At 35.1% G+C, this 19,630-nt stretch overlaps 3 protein-coding genes and 2 pseudogenes across 4 annotated transcripts; 4 read left to right on the top strand and 1 right to left on the bottom strand.

Annotated features, from left to right (window-relative positions):
* Window positions 1–2,271: 2,271 nt before the first annotated feature.
* On the top strand, window positions 2,272–5,286 carry LOC120179259 (annotated as a pseudogene).
* Window positions 5,287–6,040: 754 nt separating this feature from the next.
* Window positions 6,041–6,989, top strand: LOC120179261 (ubiquitin-conjugating enzyme E2 28-like). The gene is made up of 3 exons (XM_039184897.1): window positions 6,041–6,346; window positions 6,434–6,561; window positions 6,653–6,989. The coding sequence occupies exons 1-3, from the start codon at window positions 6,277–6,279 to the stop codon at window positions 6,899–6,901; spliced, it is 447 nt and encodes a 148-aa protein (XP_039040828.1). The 5' UTR covers window positions 6,041–6,276; the 3' UTR covers window positions 6,902–6,989.
* Window positions 6,990–8,915: 1,926 nt separating this feature from the next.
* LOC120179357 lies at window positions 8,916–11,605 on the top strand (annotated as a pseudogene).
* A 1,209-nt stretch (window positions 11,606–12,814) lies between these two features.
* On the top strand, window positions 12,815–14,965 carry LOC120179257 (basic leucine zipper 19-like). 2 transcript variants are annotated; one of them, XM_039184892.1, is made up of 3 exons: window positions 12,815–12,916; window positions 13,157–13,994; window positions 14,711–14,965. In XM_039184892.1, exons 2-3 carry the CDS (start codon window positions 13,214–13,216, stop codon window positions 14,734–14,736), a joined length of 807 nt encoding a protein of 268 aa, XP_039040823.1. In that variant the 5' UTR covers window positions 12,815–12,916; window positions 13,157–13,213; the 3' UTR covers window positions 14,737–14,965. The 2 variants fall into 2 exon arrangements, with proteins under 2 accessions (XP_039040823.1, XP_039040824.1); XM_039184893.1 differs by having other exon boundaries at window positions 14,723–14,962.
* Window positions 14,966–18,752: 3,787 nt separating this feature from the next.
* Window positions 18,753–19,630, bottom strand: LOC120179260 (heavy metal-associated isoprenylated plant protein 26-like). The gene is made up of 2 exons (XM_039184896.1): window positions 19,488–19,630; window positions 18,753–19,193 (listed from the first exon to the last, which is right to left on the bottom strand). The coding sequence occupies exons 1-2, from the start codon at window positions 19,569–19,571 to the stop codon at window positions 18,810–18,812; spliced, it is 468 nt and encodes a 155-aa protein (XP_039040827.1). The 5' UTR covers window positions 19,572–19,630; the 3' UTR covers window positions 18,753–18,809.

The following is a 19,630-nucleotide window of genomic DNA, read 5'->3' as shown; positions in this document are numbered from 1 at the left end:
ATGTTGCCCCCATTTTCTTGATATTTATTTAGGTCTTGATCAGCACTAAATTTCTTCAAATAAGACATAAATGTCCCAAATCACTTGTATACTTTTTTATGGATTCTTTTTCATAATAATTTTATTAAATTGATGTACCAATAAAAATATTATTTTCATTGTAATTGATATTTATTTCTAAATTTAATATCAAAAATCACTTTTTCCCTTTTTTTTTAAAACAATAATTTTATTAATTTAAATTTTGATATAAAACCCAGCACTTTCTTAATTTCATATGAATTTCCTTTTTAATTTATTATACTTAATGGCACCTATCACGTTCATAAAGGTTGAATATAAGATTTAAGGAATCATCGGGTGACTTTAATAATAAAATAAATAAATTAAAATAATTGTATGTAGGGGTATATGTGTATTATATCATTGTCAATATATTAAAAATATTATGATCATATATTATCTTATAATTATTTTAAATTATTCAAAAAATAAATAAGGCATACGGTTTGAATTTCTATACAATTTTAAATTTACAATCAAATAGATACACAATAATTTTAATAAGGCTTAATAAAAAAATTACGTGTTTTATTTATATTTTTTCACATTAGTTGTCTAAACTTTTTTTTTTATTAATACAAGTGTCTAACGTTTCTAACGTTACACTTTTAAGTGTCTGAATTATCACTGTTGTTAAATTCTATCGTTAAGTATAAGTGTCACATTTATAGAATTTTAAAAATTTTATTTTCTAATAAATAAAATATTATTAAAAAACCTCCCCCAGCCCGCGTCATCCCCTCCCCCTTCTCTCTCTCTCCGGCGTTCTTTTTTCAAATGATCAAAGACCAAAGGCAAATGGGAGGCAAACGGTCGACCAAATCGCCGCAATACCACTCGAAATTTGGGGCTTAAACCTTTGGGATTGACTTTTCCAAGTTTCGTGCATAGCTTTAGCAGACTAGACCTCTTCATTGTAATGATGGAGTGAGAAGATTGATATTGAATTGCAATGAATTAAGAAAAGTTCAATCAACTTGTTTAATCTGGATAATGATTTTTTGTTCGTAGTTTCTCATCTTTGATTTCGTATTCTGGAATCTTGTATGTGTTTCTGGGTTTTTTTTTTTAAAGAAAAGCCAGATTATCCATAGTTCATAGAAATCAAGTTTACAAACCAATTGTTCTAAATATCCTCCACAATCGTCGTTTTCGTTTACATACATAATATATACCTACTATACAGCAAGTCTTCTGCTCCTCTACATTGGTATAGTTAAGAGCTTTCTCATCCACCTCTAGTCTAGTGCAACATCGCATCGATTTCATCTCCATCCTTCTCTCGAGCTCATCGGGAGTCTGCTCCCCTCGAAGCCTTCGCCATCGAACAGAAGCAATGGAGTTCGAATGGAATGCGTGCCTATTGCAGTCATTCATCAGTTTCCTCAGTTGAGCTCCTTGGTTAATCCTGAAGAGCATTTCGTTTCCATCCTAGCCTTCTGAGGTTAATATGAGCAGCATCTGTCGGCTTCTTATCCTCCTCCGCTCGTCCGCCACCAGCTTCCCCACCTCCTGTTGCAGACATGTTCACTGTGTCACTCTCTCTCACCTTCGATTCTGGGTATTTGAATAAGCTTCGTCCCACTTCCACACCTCGTCCATAGAAAAACTTGAAATGATGCAGATGATACGGAAGCGACAACAAATGATGACAAACATTAGTGGTCCGACGATTAGGGGTAGGTGTTCGGCGCTGGTGGCTGTCGACGACTGAGAAGAATCAGGGTTGTGGTTTTTTAATAAGTTTTATTTTAGATAAAAATTTTAAAATTCTAAAAAATATGACAATGTCATTTAAGTATGGAATTTAACGTCATGGCGGTTCATATATTTAAAAGTATAATTAAAATCTGAATTTATCCAAAAATAATTTAAATACTAAAATGAGAAAAAATATAGTTTGATTACTAATTTTTATATTAAGCCTTTTAATAATTGAGAATTATTAATTTAAATCTCATAATAATATTATAAAAATATAATTTAAAATTCCAATATAATAAAAAGGAAAATTTATAGTTACTACAAATAGATAATTGATAAGCATATATTTTATTGATTTAATCTCAAATTTTCAATTGAATTTATATAAAAAAACCCCTTCAATATATGCCATTGAAATAAATAAGCCTCTCAGTTTTTTGGGAAAAGAAATTAAAAAATAGTATTTTTGTTTATGGAAATATTCAAGTTGTAAATGTAAGATGATAGCTGTCAAAGATCTGTCTTTCCTCTCTCTTCCCCTAATTATTATCTCTCTTCCTTTCAGACTATGTCTTTGATGTCTTCCAGTTTCACTTAGAACTCCACCTTCTTCTTCTTCATTTCCTTCTTCCAGAACCAACATAAACCCAGAAAAAAACACCCACAATGAAAAAAATGTTGTCCCTCAACAACAATAACTAGATTTTTCTTTGATTTTTTCTACTGTTTTGGACAATAATTAAAGAAAGCTATAGTCGAGGAGCGAAAGGAGAGGAACAGCTCTGAAATCACTTCACCTTTTACGGTTTCGCGTGGCGCAAGATGAGTGCTTCGAGGTTCATCAAATGCGTCACCGTTGGTGACGGTGCCGTCGGCAAGACTTGCATGCTCATCTCCTACACCAGCAATACCTTCCCAACTGTAAGTTCAAAAATAAAATATAAACCAACCCTTTTTTTTTGTTTGGTCCCTGAGAAAATATGGGGAATCGAAAGAAAGTCGTAGGCCCTTTACTTTGATTTTCATGGAGGCTTCCATCTTTTTTGTTTCTCCGACTTCCTTGGCCACCAGGCATAAACTACACTGGTTTCTTGTGGTCAATTTCTTTATTGGGTATTTGTTTATTTTGTTTACCTTTTGGTTATACTTATATTTGGAATCTTGAATTCGGAACAGAATATCTTACTCAATAATTGAATCATTCTTCATAAATTGTGTTCAAGTGAGCAATTTCTTAGGGTTTGTTGTTTCAGAAATTTGCAGAATTTTTATGGCCTTTGCAGTTTACCTTACTATTTGGCCTATTTGTGTTTTGATCATTCATAATCTAGGAAAAAGATGCTTATTATCTTAGGTTTTCATTTCAATTATTTTAAGATGACTTTTGGAGATGTTGATGATAACATTTTCCCCACATCCTCTGTGATGTTTGAAACAGGATTATGTGCCGACTGTCTTTGACAACTTTAGTGCAAACGTGGTCGTGGATGGGAACACTGTTAATCTGGGATTGTGGGATACTGCTGGTAAGTTTCAATTCCATAAATTCTCCTTATTGTGGTAGATTGATTATATCGTTAATTTTTTTGGTCATGGAACAGGCCAGGAAGATTACAATAGATTAAGACCTTTGAGCTATCGTGGAGCTGATGTCTTCTTGTTGGCATTCTCTCTCATTAGCAAAGCCAGCTACGAAAATGTTGCTAAGAAAGTAGATTATTATTTATTAGAGGCTTTTCACGGGGTTTTTAATACGATACTTCCGATTGCTTGACCTGCTAATGCATTCTCTTCTTTTCGAACTCTCAGTGGATCCCAGAGTTGAGCATTATGCACCTGGTGTTCCAATTATACTTGTTGGGACTAAGCTTGGTTAGATTCTACTCCATTTTTTAATTTTTGATACTTTCAGATTGCTTGAACTGTTCCTTTCAGTCAGCTCTTAATGCAATAATTTTTCTTTCCCTGTAATATGTTACAGGTAAGGCTGAAGTAGTGTATTTACCTGCGCCTCATAAAATGAGCCCATTCTAGCACTTCTTTTCATTAATAGTGTTTTGGTTGCAAGATTTTTCTTGATAAATCTACCCTACTTTTATAACTATGGCAATTTTCTTTCAGTTTTTGTTTAAAAAACAAACAATTAGATCTTTTACGGTTCATTACTTCTGTCCTTGCCCAAACCTTCCTCTTGTCTTCTTTTTTCTATATAGTTGATGTTAGTCTCATCCTCCACATAATATGGTTTCAAAAACTTGAAACCAGTATGTCCATTCTGACTTTGCCTCAAATTATTTTGTTTTTTATGCATTATAAGGAATGCTTTTAATAGGATAAGTTTGGATATTACTAGCTTAGTCCTGCAGAACTAGATTATTTCTCCTAATGAGTCATCAAATGTAATCTTTTCCGATATATTAGAAGCTTGTGGAATATTCTAGATGCTCTTATGTCCTCCCAAGCCCCACCCCTTACCAACTCAGGGACCAAGCAAGATTGAAACTGAAGTTTCATGGCTGAAAAATCTGTTTGGGACCACTATTACTGGTTTTAAGCTAGTCTTCGGAATTATATGAAAGTTGATGTGAAGCAAACCTATAAGAAGAGTAATATGAACCGAATATAATATTTGTCATCTTAGAGGAAGAAGTTTGAAGCAAATGGAAAGAAAATAAGCCCAAATTTTCTAAACTGGGGCCTACTCTATTTTCTTTCATTGAAATTTTACCCCAGTTTTATTTTTGTATGAGCCTGTCTCACCATTTGAGCTAGTTAAACTGTGTTTGAATCTTAATCATGGAGGAACGAATCATTCTAAATTTTGGAAGGGAAAAAATACAAATCCCATGGCGGATGAATAACAAAGGAATGAAGAAACTGCTAATGGAAGTTTATGTTTTTAGGGGTCAAGGAAGCAATCCATTTTACAACCTGTAACTCATTCTTGTTTCAATGTTCCCTAATATTCTGGGAAATGTCTTGTGGAACAATTTTCTAAGTAGATACGGCATCAACAACTGCTAAATTTGCCTTAAAATTTGTCAGCCTATGATTTGTTAACAGCTCTTACATTTCTTTATGCAGATCTTCGGGAAGATAAGCAGTTCTTCATTGATCACCCTGGTGCAGTGCCCATCACCACAGCCCAGGTATTCGTTGTCTCATCGTGCACCTATTTGTTCATGAATGCCATTTTGGTTGATACTTGATAATATGAATCCTAATTTTGACTTTTCTTTACCTTTTGAAAGGGGGAGGAATTGAGAAAGCTAATTGGAGCGCCTGTTTACATTGAGTGTAGTTCAAAGACACAGCAGGTACATAATATTGTTCATTTCAATCTGTGTAATTATTTGTTTTGAGTCACGGGAGTGATTTATGTTAATTACTTGGGGAAAAAAAAGAACGTGAAAGCGGTCTTCGATGCAGCCATCAAAGTGGTTCTCCAGCCACCGAAGCAGAAGAAGAAAAAGAAGAGAAAGTCACAAAAGGCCTGCTCCATATTGTGATCACGCTATGGAAACAGTTATGGATGCCGGGGTGGATACTGTGACCCATTTAGGCACATAAAAATCTTTAGTCTCTCACCATGTCGATTATCTTCTCACCTTGAGAAAATAGCCTCCTTTTGGTATGTAGTCTGAACTAACAGAACTAGGGAACTTTATATAATCATCTAAATATGTACCCTTTCTTTTTCATTTCCTCCTGGGATTGTCTTTTGAATTTGTATGTTAATTGCCCTTTATGTCTTGAATTTGGGTTTTACATATGCTATTAACTGAAACATTGGAGATGAACTATATGTAAGAACCACCAGATTGTTTCTATGTCATCTTTGTAATGTAATCTGATCTCAGTACTTTTTATAAGGAGCTTCTAATATACATGTGGTTTTCGGTTTAATCATCGACTGCTTTTGTTTACCTGATTACTTTCATTGTCCGTTCGGTTTGAGACCCACCGGTTTAGTCTAGTTGGTTCATGAACTTCATGTAATCATGCTAAAAATATAGTGTCGAACGCGTTGAGATGTCGACTTTCTTCCAGAAAAAAAATGTCAAATTATAAGCATAGATACATGAATTGAAGTGATGATTAATCAGTTTCTGAGAAAGTTTAAAAGAATTTGGAACCAAATGATTCTCTTTACAGAGAGAGAAGGATGAATTAGACATGGCATCTTTATATTGAACAACGTCAAATGTAAATATACACGAGATACCAACACTATCTTATCCGTTCATTGTTTGTGGACTTGAGCATCGGAGGGTCACTATCAACTCCCACGCCCATAGAATACCACCTTTTTTTTCTTATGGAATATATACTGTGCCCACTTTGATCAATATGGGAAGAATTGGTGGACCTGTTTTTCACATTTCTCTTTCCCAGCACCTTGCAATTCCTCCATTAAATAAGCTATCTTCCCTCTTCTGAAGTTCCCCGAAGAAGCATTTGTCCTCCATTAGAGTTCTCGTTCTCCCTGTCTCGAGTTCTCATTTTGTAATGGCCTCGAAAAGGATACTGAAGGAGCTGAAGGACTTGCAGAGGGATCCACCGGCGTCGTGCAGCGCAGGTTAGAATTATAAAAATGAAATCCGATATCTGTGAGTTTTCCATTCTTTGTTTGCATGATAAATTACTAGTTGTGCTGCTTGTGCAGGCCCTGTGGGTGAGAACATGTTCCATTGGCAAGCAACCATCATGGGTCCAAATGATAGTCCATATGCTGGTGGTGTTTTCCTTGTGACCATCCATTTCCCTCCTGATTATCCTTTTAAACCTCCCAAGGTACTATCGATTTCTAATACTCGTAACATATCCGAATCGAACAAGTCCGAGTTATCAACTTTCGATGATCCAATCCGGGGCTATTATCCAGGTTGCCTTCAGGACCAAGGTTTTCCACCCAAACGTAAACAGCAATGGCAATATCTGCTTAGACATACTCAAAGAACAATGGAGTCCTGCACTCACCATATCTAAGGTTTTATTGTCTATATGTTCACTGCTAACGGACCCAAACCCGGATGATCCACTGGTACCAGAGATTGCTCGGATGTTCAAAACCGACAAGTTCAAGTATGAATCAACAGCTCGGAGCTGGACTCAGAAATATGCCATGGGGTGAAGTAGGTGCCATTAATGAAACCAAGTTGTGATAATATAACATGAGAGCCTCTTTGGTTAGAATAAAACGCAAAGTCATTTCTGAGTTTTTTATATTATTCATTTAGGTGTTGTTATATGCTTATCAAAATACTTATATAATAGATGATTCTTAAATATCATCTATAGGTCGAATTTTGACATTGTCAATGTAATAAACCGAATTAAATGAATGGTCTTTATAATAAAAATTGATTATTTTATATTAGTCTTATTTTCTAGTTCATTCCTTTGGTGGTCTACTTTCTATTGGTAGTAAAAGAGATAGATTGATTGTGAGTTATTGAGATCGACTCGGTTAAAGTTCGGTCAACTCTCGAATCGAATAGATATGATTTGAGTTCAAACTCGACTTGAATTCTTAACGAAGTGAACCGAGCTACTTGATATCCGATTCGAAAAACTTACGAGCAACTCGGAAAAAATAATATGTTAAAATTTTAGATTTTTTAAATTAAATTATTACTAATATTAACATTTATATATTGTTTTTTTTAAAAATACAATATAAGTCTTTTTATGTATTTTTAAGGTTTAAGTTTGAGCTTCAATCGGGTTAATTTTGAAGATATTTTGAATTCAAGTTTTTTCAAACTCGTGTCGAACTTCAATTTTTTATTTCGAGTTCCAGTCGTACTTGATAATTTTAAACTTGTGATTTTTCAAATCGAATTAAGTTCAATTTTATAATTTTCAAATCAAATCAAACTCAATACTACTCAAATATTAATTCCGTGCATAGGATTGTAAAGTCACTTTCTTTCCCCGTAATGCGTAGCGTTGTCTATCAATTCAAAGCATAAAAGAAAAAAGATGAAGGAACCATCATTAGGTTAGGACGGTAGCATAAGACCATTAATTATAATTGTTGTTAGAATGAGATTTTCGTTTAATGACCTAATTTAATAAATAAATTGATTAACAATTTCAAAAAAAATATTTGAGATTTGCCAAAATCTCGAGAATTTTAAAAAAATTAAATGTTTAAAATTATCTATAATAATTTTATAATTGTGAAAGCATGTCTATCTTAATTTAAGATGGAGATGGGTAGAGACAGTCGTCTCCTGAAAATTTAATATTACTATATATTTGATTTTTTCCTATATATATTTTATTAAAAATCTATTTTTTACCTCATAAATTTTAGTAATTTATCTATTTCTGAAATTTTATAGGTTTGTCCCTATCATAAAATAAAAATACATTTATTTTAGAAAAAAACATATATTAATTGAAGAAATCATTTTAATATTTATGTGTTTAGTTTTTGTTTTGAAATTTTAATTATTATCAAATTAGTATCGTGCATAAATTGTAACATGATTTTTTTTTAGAATTAAAAGATATAAATCAAAATTACATAGAAAACATGAATCCTAAGGCAAAGGGGCAGTGTTCGTCTACCCGCAATAGCCGGTGTCTGTTATTTCATTTCTCCCCCCAAAACGACCTGCGATCATGGGTTTCGCGCGAAATTTGCCGGTTCCTTTAACGAGTTCAAATATTTATCTACTTTATTGGGGAAAAAATGGAGTCCCTGTTTTCCCTCTGTTTTGATTGTTCTATAATTGATCTACATTTTATATACTCGACAGTATTCAAATTGTTCTATAATTGATTGCTCTTTGGTGGCAATAATTTTAGAAAAACAATTGGATAAAAAATAATACTAATACGTATAGGTACTGAATTCAATTGTCTTGTAGATTTGTTTAGTCTAAGAAGCAGTTTAGCTAACAGCTTACCCTATCACTTCGATCTGGGTTTCCTCTTTTTTTCTCTGAGTCTGCGTTTTCAAATGCAAATTTGGTAATGGGTTATCATTTATAATCTCAAAGGGTTAACTTGTTAAGTGCCCAGTGTTGTTTGGGGTATTTTTAGATTATTATTATTATTATTAAGCTTTTATGAACATGGAGATGGTGGTTTGATGTAGTAACCAAGCAATAAGAGAAGAAAATATGGGTTGAGGTCAAAAGAAGAATGTGTTGGTGGGGATTCGATTTAATAATCAAAGCAGGGATTTGCTTAGTTGGGCTATTGTAAAAGTTGCAGAGCCTGGTGACTGTGTTGTAGCAGTTCATGTTTCTCCCAGTTCAGGAAGGGATTTTTCATTGCTTTTACAGTGTTCTTTGATGTTTGTACAATTTGTGTTCTAATTTGAAGTTTCAATGTAGAAAATGCTTTGGGGCAGAAGTTGTTAGAGCGTTATTTAGAAGTATATGAAGGCCTGTGTTCTATAAAGAAGGTTACTTAACTCGGGCATTTTAACGAATTTTCAGTTAAAAAGAATGAAAAAAAAACATACCTGAATTATCATATTTGGATTTCAGGTTGATCTTAAAGGCCAGATTTGTAAAGGAAGTTCGATACGAAAAGTTTTGATTGAGAATCGGTGAACTATGCTGCTGTTGCTTTAGTTGTGGGTGTAAACAAGATGAGTGCTCTTGGGTATGTAGCGGTTAAAAGAAGCAATCTTTTTGGTTTGTTTAACTTGGTATGATTCTTAGTCTCGTTACTCAAAAGAACATAGGGGTCGGACTTCCACGGTTAGATATTGTGCGAAGCGGTTGCCGGCGAGTACCGATGTTCTGGCCATCGACAATGGAAGACTTGTTTTCGAAAGGGTCAAGAACAATAGTGAACTACCAGGTCTGGTTTTACCTGTCCTAGGAATAAGAATGTCAGGTCTTAAAGGTGATCCGAGATCAAGTCTTTGTCTATCTGAAAACACCGGTGTTAGAGAATTTCAATCACATTATGGTGATTCTGAAGTAGGGTCTGAGATATCCGGTTTCGAAGCGATTCAAAGCTCCAAAGATGGATCAAGAACCAGTAGTGAAGATTCGACGATTTACATTATCGACTGTTATTCAAAGATTGAACTATAAACCCGGTTGGCCCCTCCTCCTGAGGGCTAGTTCGGAAACACCGCAATCAAAGCATGCGAGGAGCATGTCGGTTGTCAAATGGGTGATGAACTTGCCAAGTCGATCCCCTCATGATCGTACTCCTCGATGTTCAACAATCAAGGAAATAGAGCTGAGTGAAATAGAAGATGAAAATGATGGGAATGTGACCTGTTAATCTATGCAACATGAGTTGCAGAAATTCTTGGATATACTCCTGAAATCAAATTCATCGGATTGTCGATGGTTTAGTTATGGAATTCTAAAAGATGCATGTGATAAATTCTCCACAGGTTTTTATCCCATACTTGCCTTGCAACCAATGATGTGTTCTTTATTACTTGTTTTCTAAGATTCTGTTTCGTAGCAGAGAACTTGATCGGAAAAGGAGGGAGCAACCATGTTTTTAAAGGGATCCTTCTTGATGGTAAAGCAGTGGCCGTCAAGATTCTGAAGTCATTGAAAGTGGCGTGCAAGGATTTCGCGAACGAGATCGAAATAATCTCATCACTAAAGCATAAACACATCATGCCTCTAATCGGCGTCTGCATTACATACCATGATCTAATATCTGTCTATGATTTCTCATCTAAGGGAAGCTTAGAAGAAATTCGGCACGGTACAACACTACAGCTTCAATGACATCTGTCTTTTTTTTTCACTTTGCTTGATAAAAGTTGTCCTAAAACACTACATTGTAGGGAACAACAAAGCAAAACATGCCTTGTCGTGGGAACTCCGATATAACGTTGCAGTCAGGATCGCAGAAGGCCTAAATTACCTGCATAATGATCTTTCTCTACCTGTTATCCATAGAGATGTCAAGTCTTCAAATATTCTTCTTTCAGATGGATTCGAACCAAAGGTAATTTAAATGACATGTTATTCGAAAATGAAATATGTCACGAACGATCACATGGTCGTGGTTCTTTTTCTCCCCCTGAAATGACAGTTATCTGACTTTGGGTTAGCAATATGGGGACCAGCTGATTCATCATTTCTAATTCAAGCTGATGTCGTCGGAACATTCGGATATTTAGCTCCTGAATATTTCATCTATGGAAAACTTAGTGACAAGATCGACGTCTATGCTTTCGGAGTTGTTCTACTCGAGTTGTTATTGGGAAAAAGACGTAAACTTTGATAATCTGAAAGGCCAGCAAAGCTTGGTCATGTGGGTAAGAGTCTTCTCTAAAACAAAATGTTCATTACACATCTGCATCTATGATCAAATATGATATCAAGAACTTGAAAAATTGCAGGCAATGCCATTAATTGAGAGCGGAGATGTTGAAGAAATATTGGATCCCAATTTGAATGGAAATATCAACGAGACTCAAACGCGACGGATGGTTCGAGCAGCAACACTTTGCGTCACACGGTCAGCTGGATTTCGTCCTAAGATGAGCCAGGTAATCTAGCCTTCGTACAAGATCTCTTAAGTAACAATCCGGGTTAAATTGCATTTACATTTTGCATTGATCCTTAATTGTGTGCAGATACTTGAGCTCTTAAGAGGGGAAAAGGCAGTTGAAACATGGAGAGCGACGGAGAATGAGAAGGCAGAAAGCCAAGAGCACCATAATGACGATGAAGTTTATCCGAATTCGAGTCCCGAGTTGCATTTAAATGTTGCAATGCTTGATGTTGATCATGATTCTACATCGTTTAGTAGTTGCATGGAGCAAAGCAGTAACTGTTCCACGGAAGATTATTTGAAAGAAAAATATAGCCGATCATCTACCTTCAATTAGATTCCATTTTAAGTTGGCATCTTCAAGTAGATGCTAAATAAAAAATGAATGGATTTATATTAAGCTTTTGTTGTATCAGATTAAAATTAATTGGTTCGTAAATCAAATATAGATAAATATAAATCGGTCAAAATCAAATTAGATATCAATCGTTATACAAAATTGGAATCATCAAAAGTAGTCATCGAAGATAAATATTATAATTTTTTATAAAAAAAAATATGAATTTTAATACGCTAAAAATAAATAAAATCATAGGATAGTTTTAGAAAACACATTAACATATTAAAATGAAATTGAGTAATATCAATTATTAGTTGGTTTAAAAAGATAAGTGCGTCCTTTTAGTAAGGTAAGCTTTAAATTTTCGTAATGTGTGGTTTCGTAATAAAATTTTATAATTTATGATTCGAATTAGTTAATTAAAAGATCAATTATTAATGGTTATATATACAATGAAAAACTTGCGTTTATTAGACCAAGAAAAAAGCGAATTATAAATTTTAGGGTTCAACAACCATTAAAGATTGATGGCAACCGACGGTAACAACAGTGAGTAGCACTCGACGACAAGAGATTTAGTCAAATTTAGAGATTAAATTAATATTTTGTCTAAAGTCTAGAGGTCAAATGATATTTCATCTAAAATTTAAGGTCTTTTTATCTAGAATGTAGGGGTCAAATTAAAAAGTAACTCTTTTTTGACTAATTTTCACGTTATCAAACTAACATAAGTAACAATTCAGTAACCAAAATATAATAATCGATAACGAGAATGATCAAAATTTAATAAATCGATAAATGATCAAAATGTAATTTTTTAGTTTAGTGGACAAAAATATACAAATATAAAAGTAAAGTGATTAATTCGATAATTAACCCTTAAAATTACAGTAGCCAAAAATTATTTTGTGATAGTTTATGATATTTTTTTCTTGAATTTACAGTGAAGCCGCTGAAGTAGCTCGGAATCTTTGCAACAAAGAGCAAAGCGGCTGGTTTTTCACTTTGTTTATGGAACGTCCATTTTGGGAATCTTCAAAATCTAAAATCTACCATTTTCACTGACCTTTTCAGCCATATTTAAAAATAATAATATAAAGAATCTCTTCATACGCTTTTTATTCTCACCCCCTCCCCCCTGAAACAAACAGCCACCGCTTATTTTTCCAGCAAATCTGTTCTTCGAATATATGATAACGATGCTGTTTTTCCGAATCTATGTACTTTTGATTCCCTGTTGAACCTTAAATTGTATAGACTTGTTCGGGTCGTCTCAGGTTGTTCCACTTGCTGAGGTCTTTTTCCCGAGTAAGACTCTTCTTCCTTTTCTCGGTTGATCATTGTCTGATTCGTTTCCATTGGAAACTTTTTGTTTTCGTATATTGCAATTATTTCTTTGAGAAAATGTTGGGTCGTCACTGAATAAAATTGCTTTAATTTGGTTGTATGTATAAGCATTTGTGGGAATTGTTGGAACATTTAAATACCTTAATTTGCTTCTTTGGTATTGCTACTTGCTAATTGAACGCAGTTTATTAATTGGGTCAGGTTCAACATCGTGAATTGATCTCTTCTTCACTAGATTTAAGTGGGATTTCTATTGTGATGGACGACGGGGAGCTTGATTTTTCGAACCAAGAAGTGTTTTCTGGCAATAACATAGGTGATATTCCTAGCAGTTGCACGATGGACAGTTTTTTTGATGAATTACTCAATGATTCCCATGCCTGTACCCATACACACACTTGCAACCCACCCGGCCCCGATAACTCTCATACGCACACCTGTTTTCATTTTCACACCAAAATCGTGCCTGCCCCTAGTGAAGATAAGGCTGCTGTTGATGATACCGCCGAGTCTAAGGAGAAGAAATCTAAGAAACGCCCATTAGGTAATCGAGAAGCTGTTAGGAAGTATAGGGAGAAGGTTAAGGCACGAGCTGCCTCTTTGGAGGACGAGGTTGTGAGATTGAGAGCAGTAAACCAGCAACTGATGAAGAGATTACAAGGTCAGGCTGCATTGGAGGCTGAGGTCGCAAGGCTAAAGTGTTTGCTTGTTGATATTCGAGGAAGAATCGAAGGGGAGATTGGATCGTTTCCTTATCAGAAACCAGCAACTAATGTTAACATGATGAGTGTGCCTGGTGGTGCTTATGTGACTAATCCCTGCAATGTGCAATGCAACGATCAGATGTATTGCCTCAATCCTGGAGGCGAAGATAAAACAGGAGAAGCTGCAGCGCTGAATGGACAAGGATTTAATGGTTGCGGCTTTGACAAAATTCAGTGCTTGACGAATCAAAACTCTGGAGCAAATGAGCTTCCTACTGGTGGGGTTAGAATTGCAGGGTCAAATGGCAATTCTTCTAGCACAAAAAGGAGGAAAGGTATAAATTTTGGAGTCTTTATCTTAATTTCTCCACATAATTTATGTTGGATGCCGGAACATGAATTCCTGATTTGGTTTACCTATATTTTATTGTCAATTTTAACTAGTATGTTGGCTATGGTTATTTGATTCACTCGTTTCTTACTTGAACTTCCAATTCTACAGTCATTTTTGCGCAGTGTGTGCTTCTTTTACTTTATTAGGTCTGCTACTGCTATAAGTAGTTTTTCTTGTGTCTTTGATGAAATCATTCCTTTTATTGCTAGCTACAATTATAAGTGTTCATGATTGTTCTAAGTATGTCAACCATCCAGTAATTCTAATTAATAACTCGTATTTGTTATTGAAGTTTACATGAGAAATAAGGACCAGCATCAGTGGTGAAACATTTTTTGAATATTTAGTTGTTGTTTTTTAACCACATAAATTGTTAAAAACTAAAATTTTCTCTATGTTTATGGTTTTGCTCTCTCTCATACTATGGCTATGTTTATAGTATAGAGAAAAACAGCATATTTGTCGTTGAATGTCTAACCTGTCCAAGTCCTTAGGTGTATTAACCATACTTATAGAGAGGCCACTTGTTTTTGCAATTTTCGAAATACTATGATCCATAGTTGATTGTTTCAAAACTGAATACAGCTGCATACAACGTGTAACACTCAGCTTTTGCATGTGTTGTGGCTGTGATACTGATGTTTATGTTATTGCGAGGCGTTCATCCAGCTACGACAGGTTGATGATCGTGCGGAAGAGGGTACATATTTGTGTTCTAACAAGCAGTTCTCTTTGGATGCATAACCTTCTTCAGTCAGGTTGCATTGCTTTTTTTATTTTATTTTTTTTCTTTTTCAACCCTGCTTATGGGTTATTAGAGGTGGATTTTGGGTGTTTTTAGTTTATGGTCTAAAGCCAACAAACTTGGGAAGCTGAAACTTCTGGATTTTTATAGCATGTAGCATTTATGAGTAGTGACAGACGGTCTGGTTTCTTAACAAGTTAAAACTCGGCTCAATAAAATGCCTTATCCCATCTTCTTACCCACAATGTACGATATTCATCGGGAATTACTATCAATGATGCTGTGCTATGCTCTGTAGTCTCTCTTACTAATTTATAAATGCTTGACTGTAGTGTTTTGCTTATTTTGAAGTTGTAGTTTTATGTTTTAAGGTATATGAACTCTGTTATTGCTGAACGACAGAATAAGAGGTGGAATAACTCCGATGTTTCGATAGTATGAGCCCTTATCAAGAGAGTTACAAGTTCCACTCCTTGCAGTCATACCTTGTGATTCACATAGGAAGCTACAAATTAGCTTGCATTGGTTTCGGCCATTCCTATTCCGGTTTTGCATGGCATTGACCAAGCACAAGAAGTTTCCCTTTTCCATATAAAACATTCCTTTTAGGAAAGCTGGGGGTGCCTACTCGAGAGCGAAGCGGCCGTCTTTTAATCAAAATTTATGGTCTGTAAGTGATAACTGACCCCTGAGATTAACCCTTATCCACCTTGCTAATGGTACGGTTGGAACGAAAGTAGGAAGATAGATGTGGGTTTGAAGTTTGAAAAACAAAAATTGAATTCTTGAAGTTGGGCAATTCAAGCATTCTTAGATCCTGAGTTTCAAATGTTGACTTTTTGTTGTGTTTATTGCGTCAAGAAGATTAGGTTGCTGGCGATTTCAGAGAAAGATGTTTGAAGTGAAAGTGGGATTCAGAATATTACATGGATCATATTCATACAGGGAAACAGCCTTTGGTTTTGGTGTTCCCACAAGGTTCATTTAATATGAGTTGGGCGGTGGGAAATTAAACCCCACTTGTCACCAACCATTTTTATTAGCTTTTTGATATTTGTGTCACTTGGAAGTTTGTTTCTTAATCACTAATTTTCTTCCACATAATCACTTTTTTATCCGCATTGTGGGGCTCGCCGCCATCCATGTCTTGCGTGTTTGAAACATGCAACTCCGGTGTGTTTGATACCTCGTCGTACGAAAAGGTTGCATTTGCCTCTTACACGTGTATAAGTCTAATCCTCATCTAACAAACTGTTCACTCCGACGAGGATACCACCCTTCATCCTCTCCATTTACATCTATTGATTATCAACTAATTTTGATTCATATATATGTTGGTAAAATATACTATAAAACTATACCGTTAGCACTGACTAGAAATATAAACAGTAATTAAAAGGAATAGATTCGTAAACCGTGTCGTGGTATAACAACTGTCTTAGAAACGAATTCGCCCCGATGTGTGTAATCGTTGCAGTAGGTGGACCGTCCCCCGAAGTTAACACGATCGCTCCGAATTTCGTACACCCGAAATCGGAGTGGACTGTCTTACCTCCCCCTTACCCCATACATAAGGAAAAAAGGGACAGTCATTTTAGAGAGTGAATTTTGAATGTTGAGAGTGAGTTGAGAAGTTGAATATAACCATATATTTATATGCTAGAAATAGAGTTAAAATCGTCTATAAAATTTCAGGATTAAATCTATTCTTTTGTAACAGCTAAAACGTCTAGATGAATCTGACTCAAAAATAGTCCAGGTTCATTGCATCATTATTCAGCTGTTATAACTCTCGAAATTATATCATGTAACCCCTGGAATTAAATCAAATAACTCCTGTAACTCCTGATATTAACAGCTTGTCTCCTCTGTACAAAGCTGAAAATCAGTCCAGATACATCTTAACGTTTTGATTTAATTTAGGCCTCAAGATGCCCCTATTCTTGTTTCTCGTGCTCAATCAATCAAGGATATTTGGAACCTTATTCGCAACAAAGAGAACAAGGTCACTTGGCATAAATTGATTTGGTTTCCTCTTCACATTCCAAAGTATAATATTATTACTTGGATGGCATTCCTCGATAGACTACCAACTAAAGACAGGTTGATTCGAATGGGTTTCAATATTGATGGTATTTGTGTGTTTTGTCATGACTTGATGGAAACTAGAGATCACTTGTTTCTACACTGTACTATGGCCAGTTTGGTATGGAACGTTGTTTTGAGTTTCAATGGCATTTGCAGAGGATATTGTTCATGGGGTACTCACATTTCGTGGGCTACAGCTTCCTGGAAAGGTAAATCTTTACTAACCACTATCATGAAGTTAGCTTGGACCACCATTACATATATTATTTGGGAGGAGAGGAACAAAAGAATTTACCAAAGATGCTCAAGAAGTTTGCAGTCTTACTCCTTGCTATTAAAGATTCTGTTGCTATTCAGCTTAGGGGTAGGGAAATTAATAGGAATGACTATGTCAATAGCACACTTTGTATGCAATGGGGTATTGATTACTGATGTTTTGTTTTGTTGTTTTGCTTGTAAGTAGTGGTATTCTTGTAAGAACATGCTTTATTTTTTGAAGCAGTTTCCTGCTCTTTTGGATATAAAATTTTGATTTATCCAAAAAAAAAAAGAAATTCCTCAAGAATTTTCTCTAAAAAGATAGTATCCGCGCGGACGTGTCGAAGACACGTATTACTATTACCATTATCATTACCATTACCACGAGCCGAGCCGAGATGGACGGCGGTGGTGGCGGTGCGCGAGAGTCCCACTTGTTCTCTTTCACTCAACAAGGAAGTGGGAAATTCAAACCATAAATACATATTCCAAATATTATTTTCAATACTATGTGGGATTGAGCATTATCAACATTATAGTAATAACATAATTTTTTTGTACAAAATAAATACAAATAAAATTCCAAGTTAGTCATTATTAATAAAATAAATAATTATAGAATAACATTTAAGTTTCAAGGTCAGTACGTACATATACTCAAATGCTATCAAACTTCTTCCACAGTGACTCAATCATCTTCCCTGATTGCTATGTAAGCCGTCCCATTTTTCTTGTATCGATACTTTTATCATTACGTTCTTTTTATTTGTTTAGCTGAAAAGATATCCAGTCACATTTTAAAATTATCGACAAAACCTTATCGGAACTCATTTTATTTTACATACTACTATTCAAGAGTTTTCCATACTCAAAATGCCAAGTTACTAAACATCTAAAATAACTAAATTGTTTTGTTTTTCTCGAGTGGTTCCTAGTTTTACTTATATATATACATATATCTATAATATCAGGATCTACTTACATAATGTAAAAGCCTTTATTAATTTTACATAGATATATGATCATTGGATGAGTGAAATTATATGGTTGAGATTGATTCCTTATTTTTTTTCCGTGAATATCTTATCATTTCTTAGTGTTAATCTCAGTCATTTATTTTCACTCATCTAACGGTCATAAATTTGTGTAAAACTAAAACATTGTGTAACAAGATCCTATATATATATAATGGTACTATACAACGGTGATGAGTGGGATTAATGGTGGATCTCAACCTTGGAACTAAAAGAGCCTTTACATTCATTATAAATATTTTTCAATTTATTTTTTCACTAAATTAATTGTATCAAAAACTTTTTAGATCCGATCGAACAAGATATGAATTGCAAATATTAACAATTTTTAACATAAAAAAGAATATCAAGGAAAATAATCGTGTAAGTTGAGTATATTGATTTTTTCTTAAAGCATGTGATCATCTTCCTTTCAAGTTGGTGCGAGAAGGGTTTAATAATGATTAAAGAACATTTAAAATAATTTATGTGTTTTGATTGCACAATCTGCATATGGTACTTGGATACTTAAAAAAAAAACCTAACGATTCCCAAATAACTAAGTCGATAAAAACAAAGATTATCCAACGATAACAAATGTACAACCAAATCCAAATCAATTCACTACAACAAAATGTCTTCTCTTTTTAAATCACATAACAGAACAAGCAGCAGGGTTTTCGTCGCTAAAAGCTGTGGTGTATCTAACTTCAGTGGAGCTAGCACGTGCGAGATACGTCCCCTGCGAATCCTGTGCGTTGCGAACGTACCCGGCCGGTGCCTTCTTGTCGTATACCCCTTGTGCGTAAGGGTGAGCCACCACGTCATACGGCACATACGGCCACAGCTCCACCTTCTTCCCCGTCCGGTGCGCCACGCGTGCCACCAGCTTCGATGGCTCCACGTATCCGACCACCGTCAGCTTGCTGGCCTTGCGATCCACGTCCACCTGCGTCACGCCTTTCATCCCTTCCACTGATTTCTTCACTTTGCGCTCGCATCCTTCGCAGTCCATTTTCACCTTCATCTCCACCGTCTGAGAAACAAAATCGTTACAGTCGGTTTCATATGTTTTTAGCGACGCTTTCTGAGCGCTGACAACAGTGCACCGCTTGTCGGAACATGACAAAAATGGATAACCACAAACGTATCTATGGTGTTTTGTCGCTTAGATCATCAACAAAGAAAACCCATCAAAAACATGGGTAGATCCGATCCAAAACCCAACGCAAACCAGTTAAATCTAATCATATGGGAAGGATAAAAAACTTAAAAACACAACAGAAACAGCGGATTTCTTGATTTACTGACAAAAAGACAGCTTATATACCTGCAACTGCTTACGTTTCTTCTTGAGCTTGGAACGGCCATGAGAACAGTCGAAAAGATCAGAAGCATGATCCAGAACACCCATGTTTTTGTTCTCTCTCGTCTGATCTCACTAAAATGAACACCTTTTACTCTGTTTGATAA

The sequence above is a fragment of the Hibiscus syriacus genome, unplaced genomic scaffold (genome assembly GCF_006381635.1).
Source record: "Hibiscus syriacus cultivar Baekdansim isolate YM2019G1 unplaced genomic scaffold, ASM638163v2 tig00112411_pilon, whole genome shotgun sequence".
NCBI lineage: Eukaryota > Viridiplantae > Streptophyta > Magnoliopsida > Malvales > Malvaceae > Hibiscus > Hibiscus syriacus.
The sequence above is the reverse complement of the archived record's forward strand: the minus strand, read 5'-3'. Positions and strand labels throughout refer to the sequence as shown.

Excerpts from the sequence above, each read along its gene's own strand:
- LOC120179261 (XM_039184897.1), top strand. The coding sequence starts at position 6,277 with ATGGCCTCGAAAAGGATACTGAAGGAGCTGAAGGACTTGCAGAGGGAT. Across the intron at positions 6,347-6,433 it reads ACCGGCGTCGTGCAGCGCAG|GCCCTGTGGGTGAGAACATG; the intron begins GTTAGAATTATA and ends CTGCTTGTGCAG. Across the intron at positions 6,562-6,652 it reads ATCCTTTTAAACCTCCCAAG|GTTGCCTTCAGGACCAAGGT; the intron begins GTACTATCGATT and ends GCTATTATCCAG.
- LOC120179257 (XM_039184892.1), top strand. The coding sequence starts at position 13,214 with ATGGACGACGGGGAGCTTGATTTTTCGAACCAAGAAGTGTTTTCTGGC. Across the intron at positions 13,995-14,710 it reads TAGCACAAAAAGGAGGAAAG|GCGTTCATCCAGCTACGACA; the intron begins GTATAAATTTTG and ends TGTTATTGCGAG.
- LOC120179260 (XM_039184896.1), bottom strand. The coding sequence starts at position 19,571 with ATGGGTGTTCTGGATCATGCTTCTGATCTTTTCGACTGTTCTCATGGC. Across the intron at positions 19,194-19,487 it reads AGAAACGTAAGCAGTTGCAG|ACGGTGGAGATGAAGGTGAA; the intron begins GTATATAAGCTG and ends TTTGTTTCTCAG.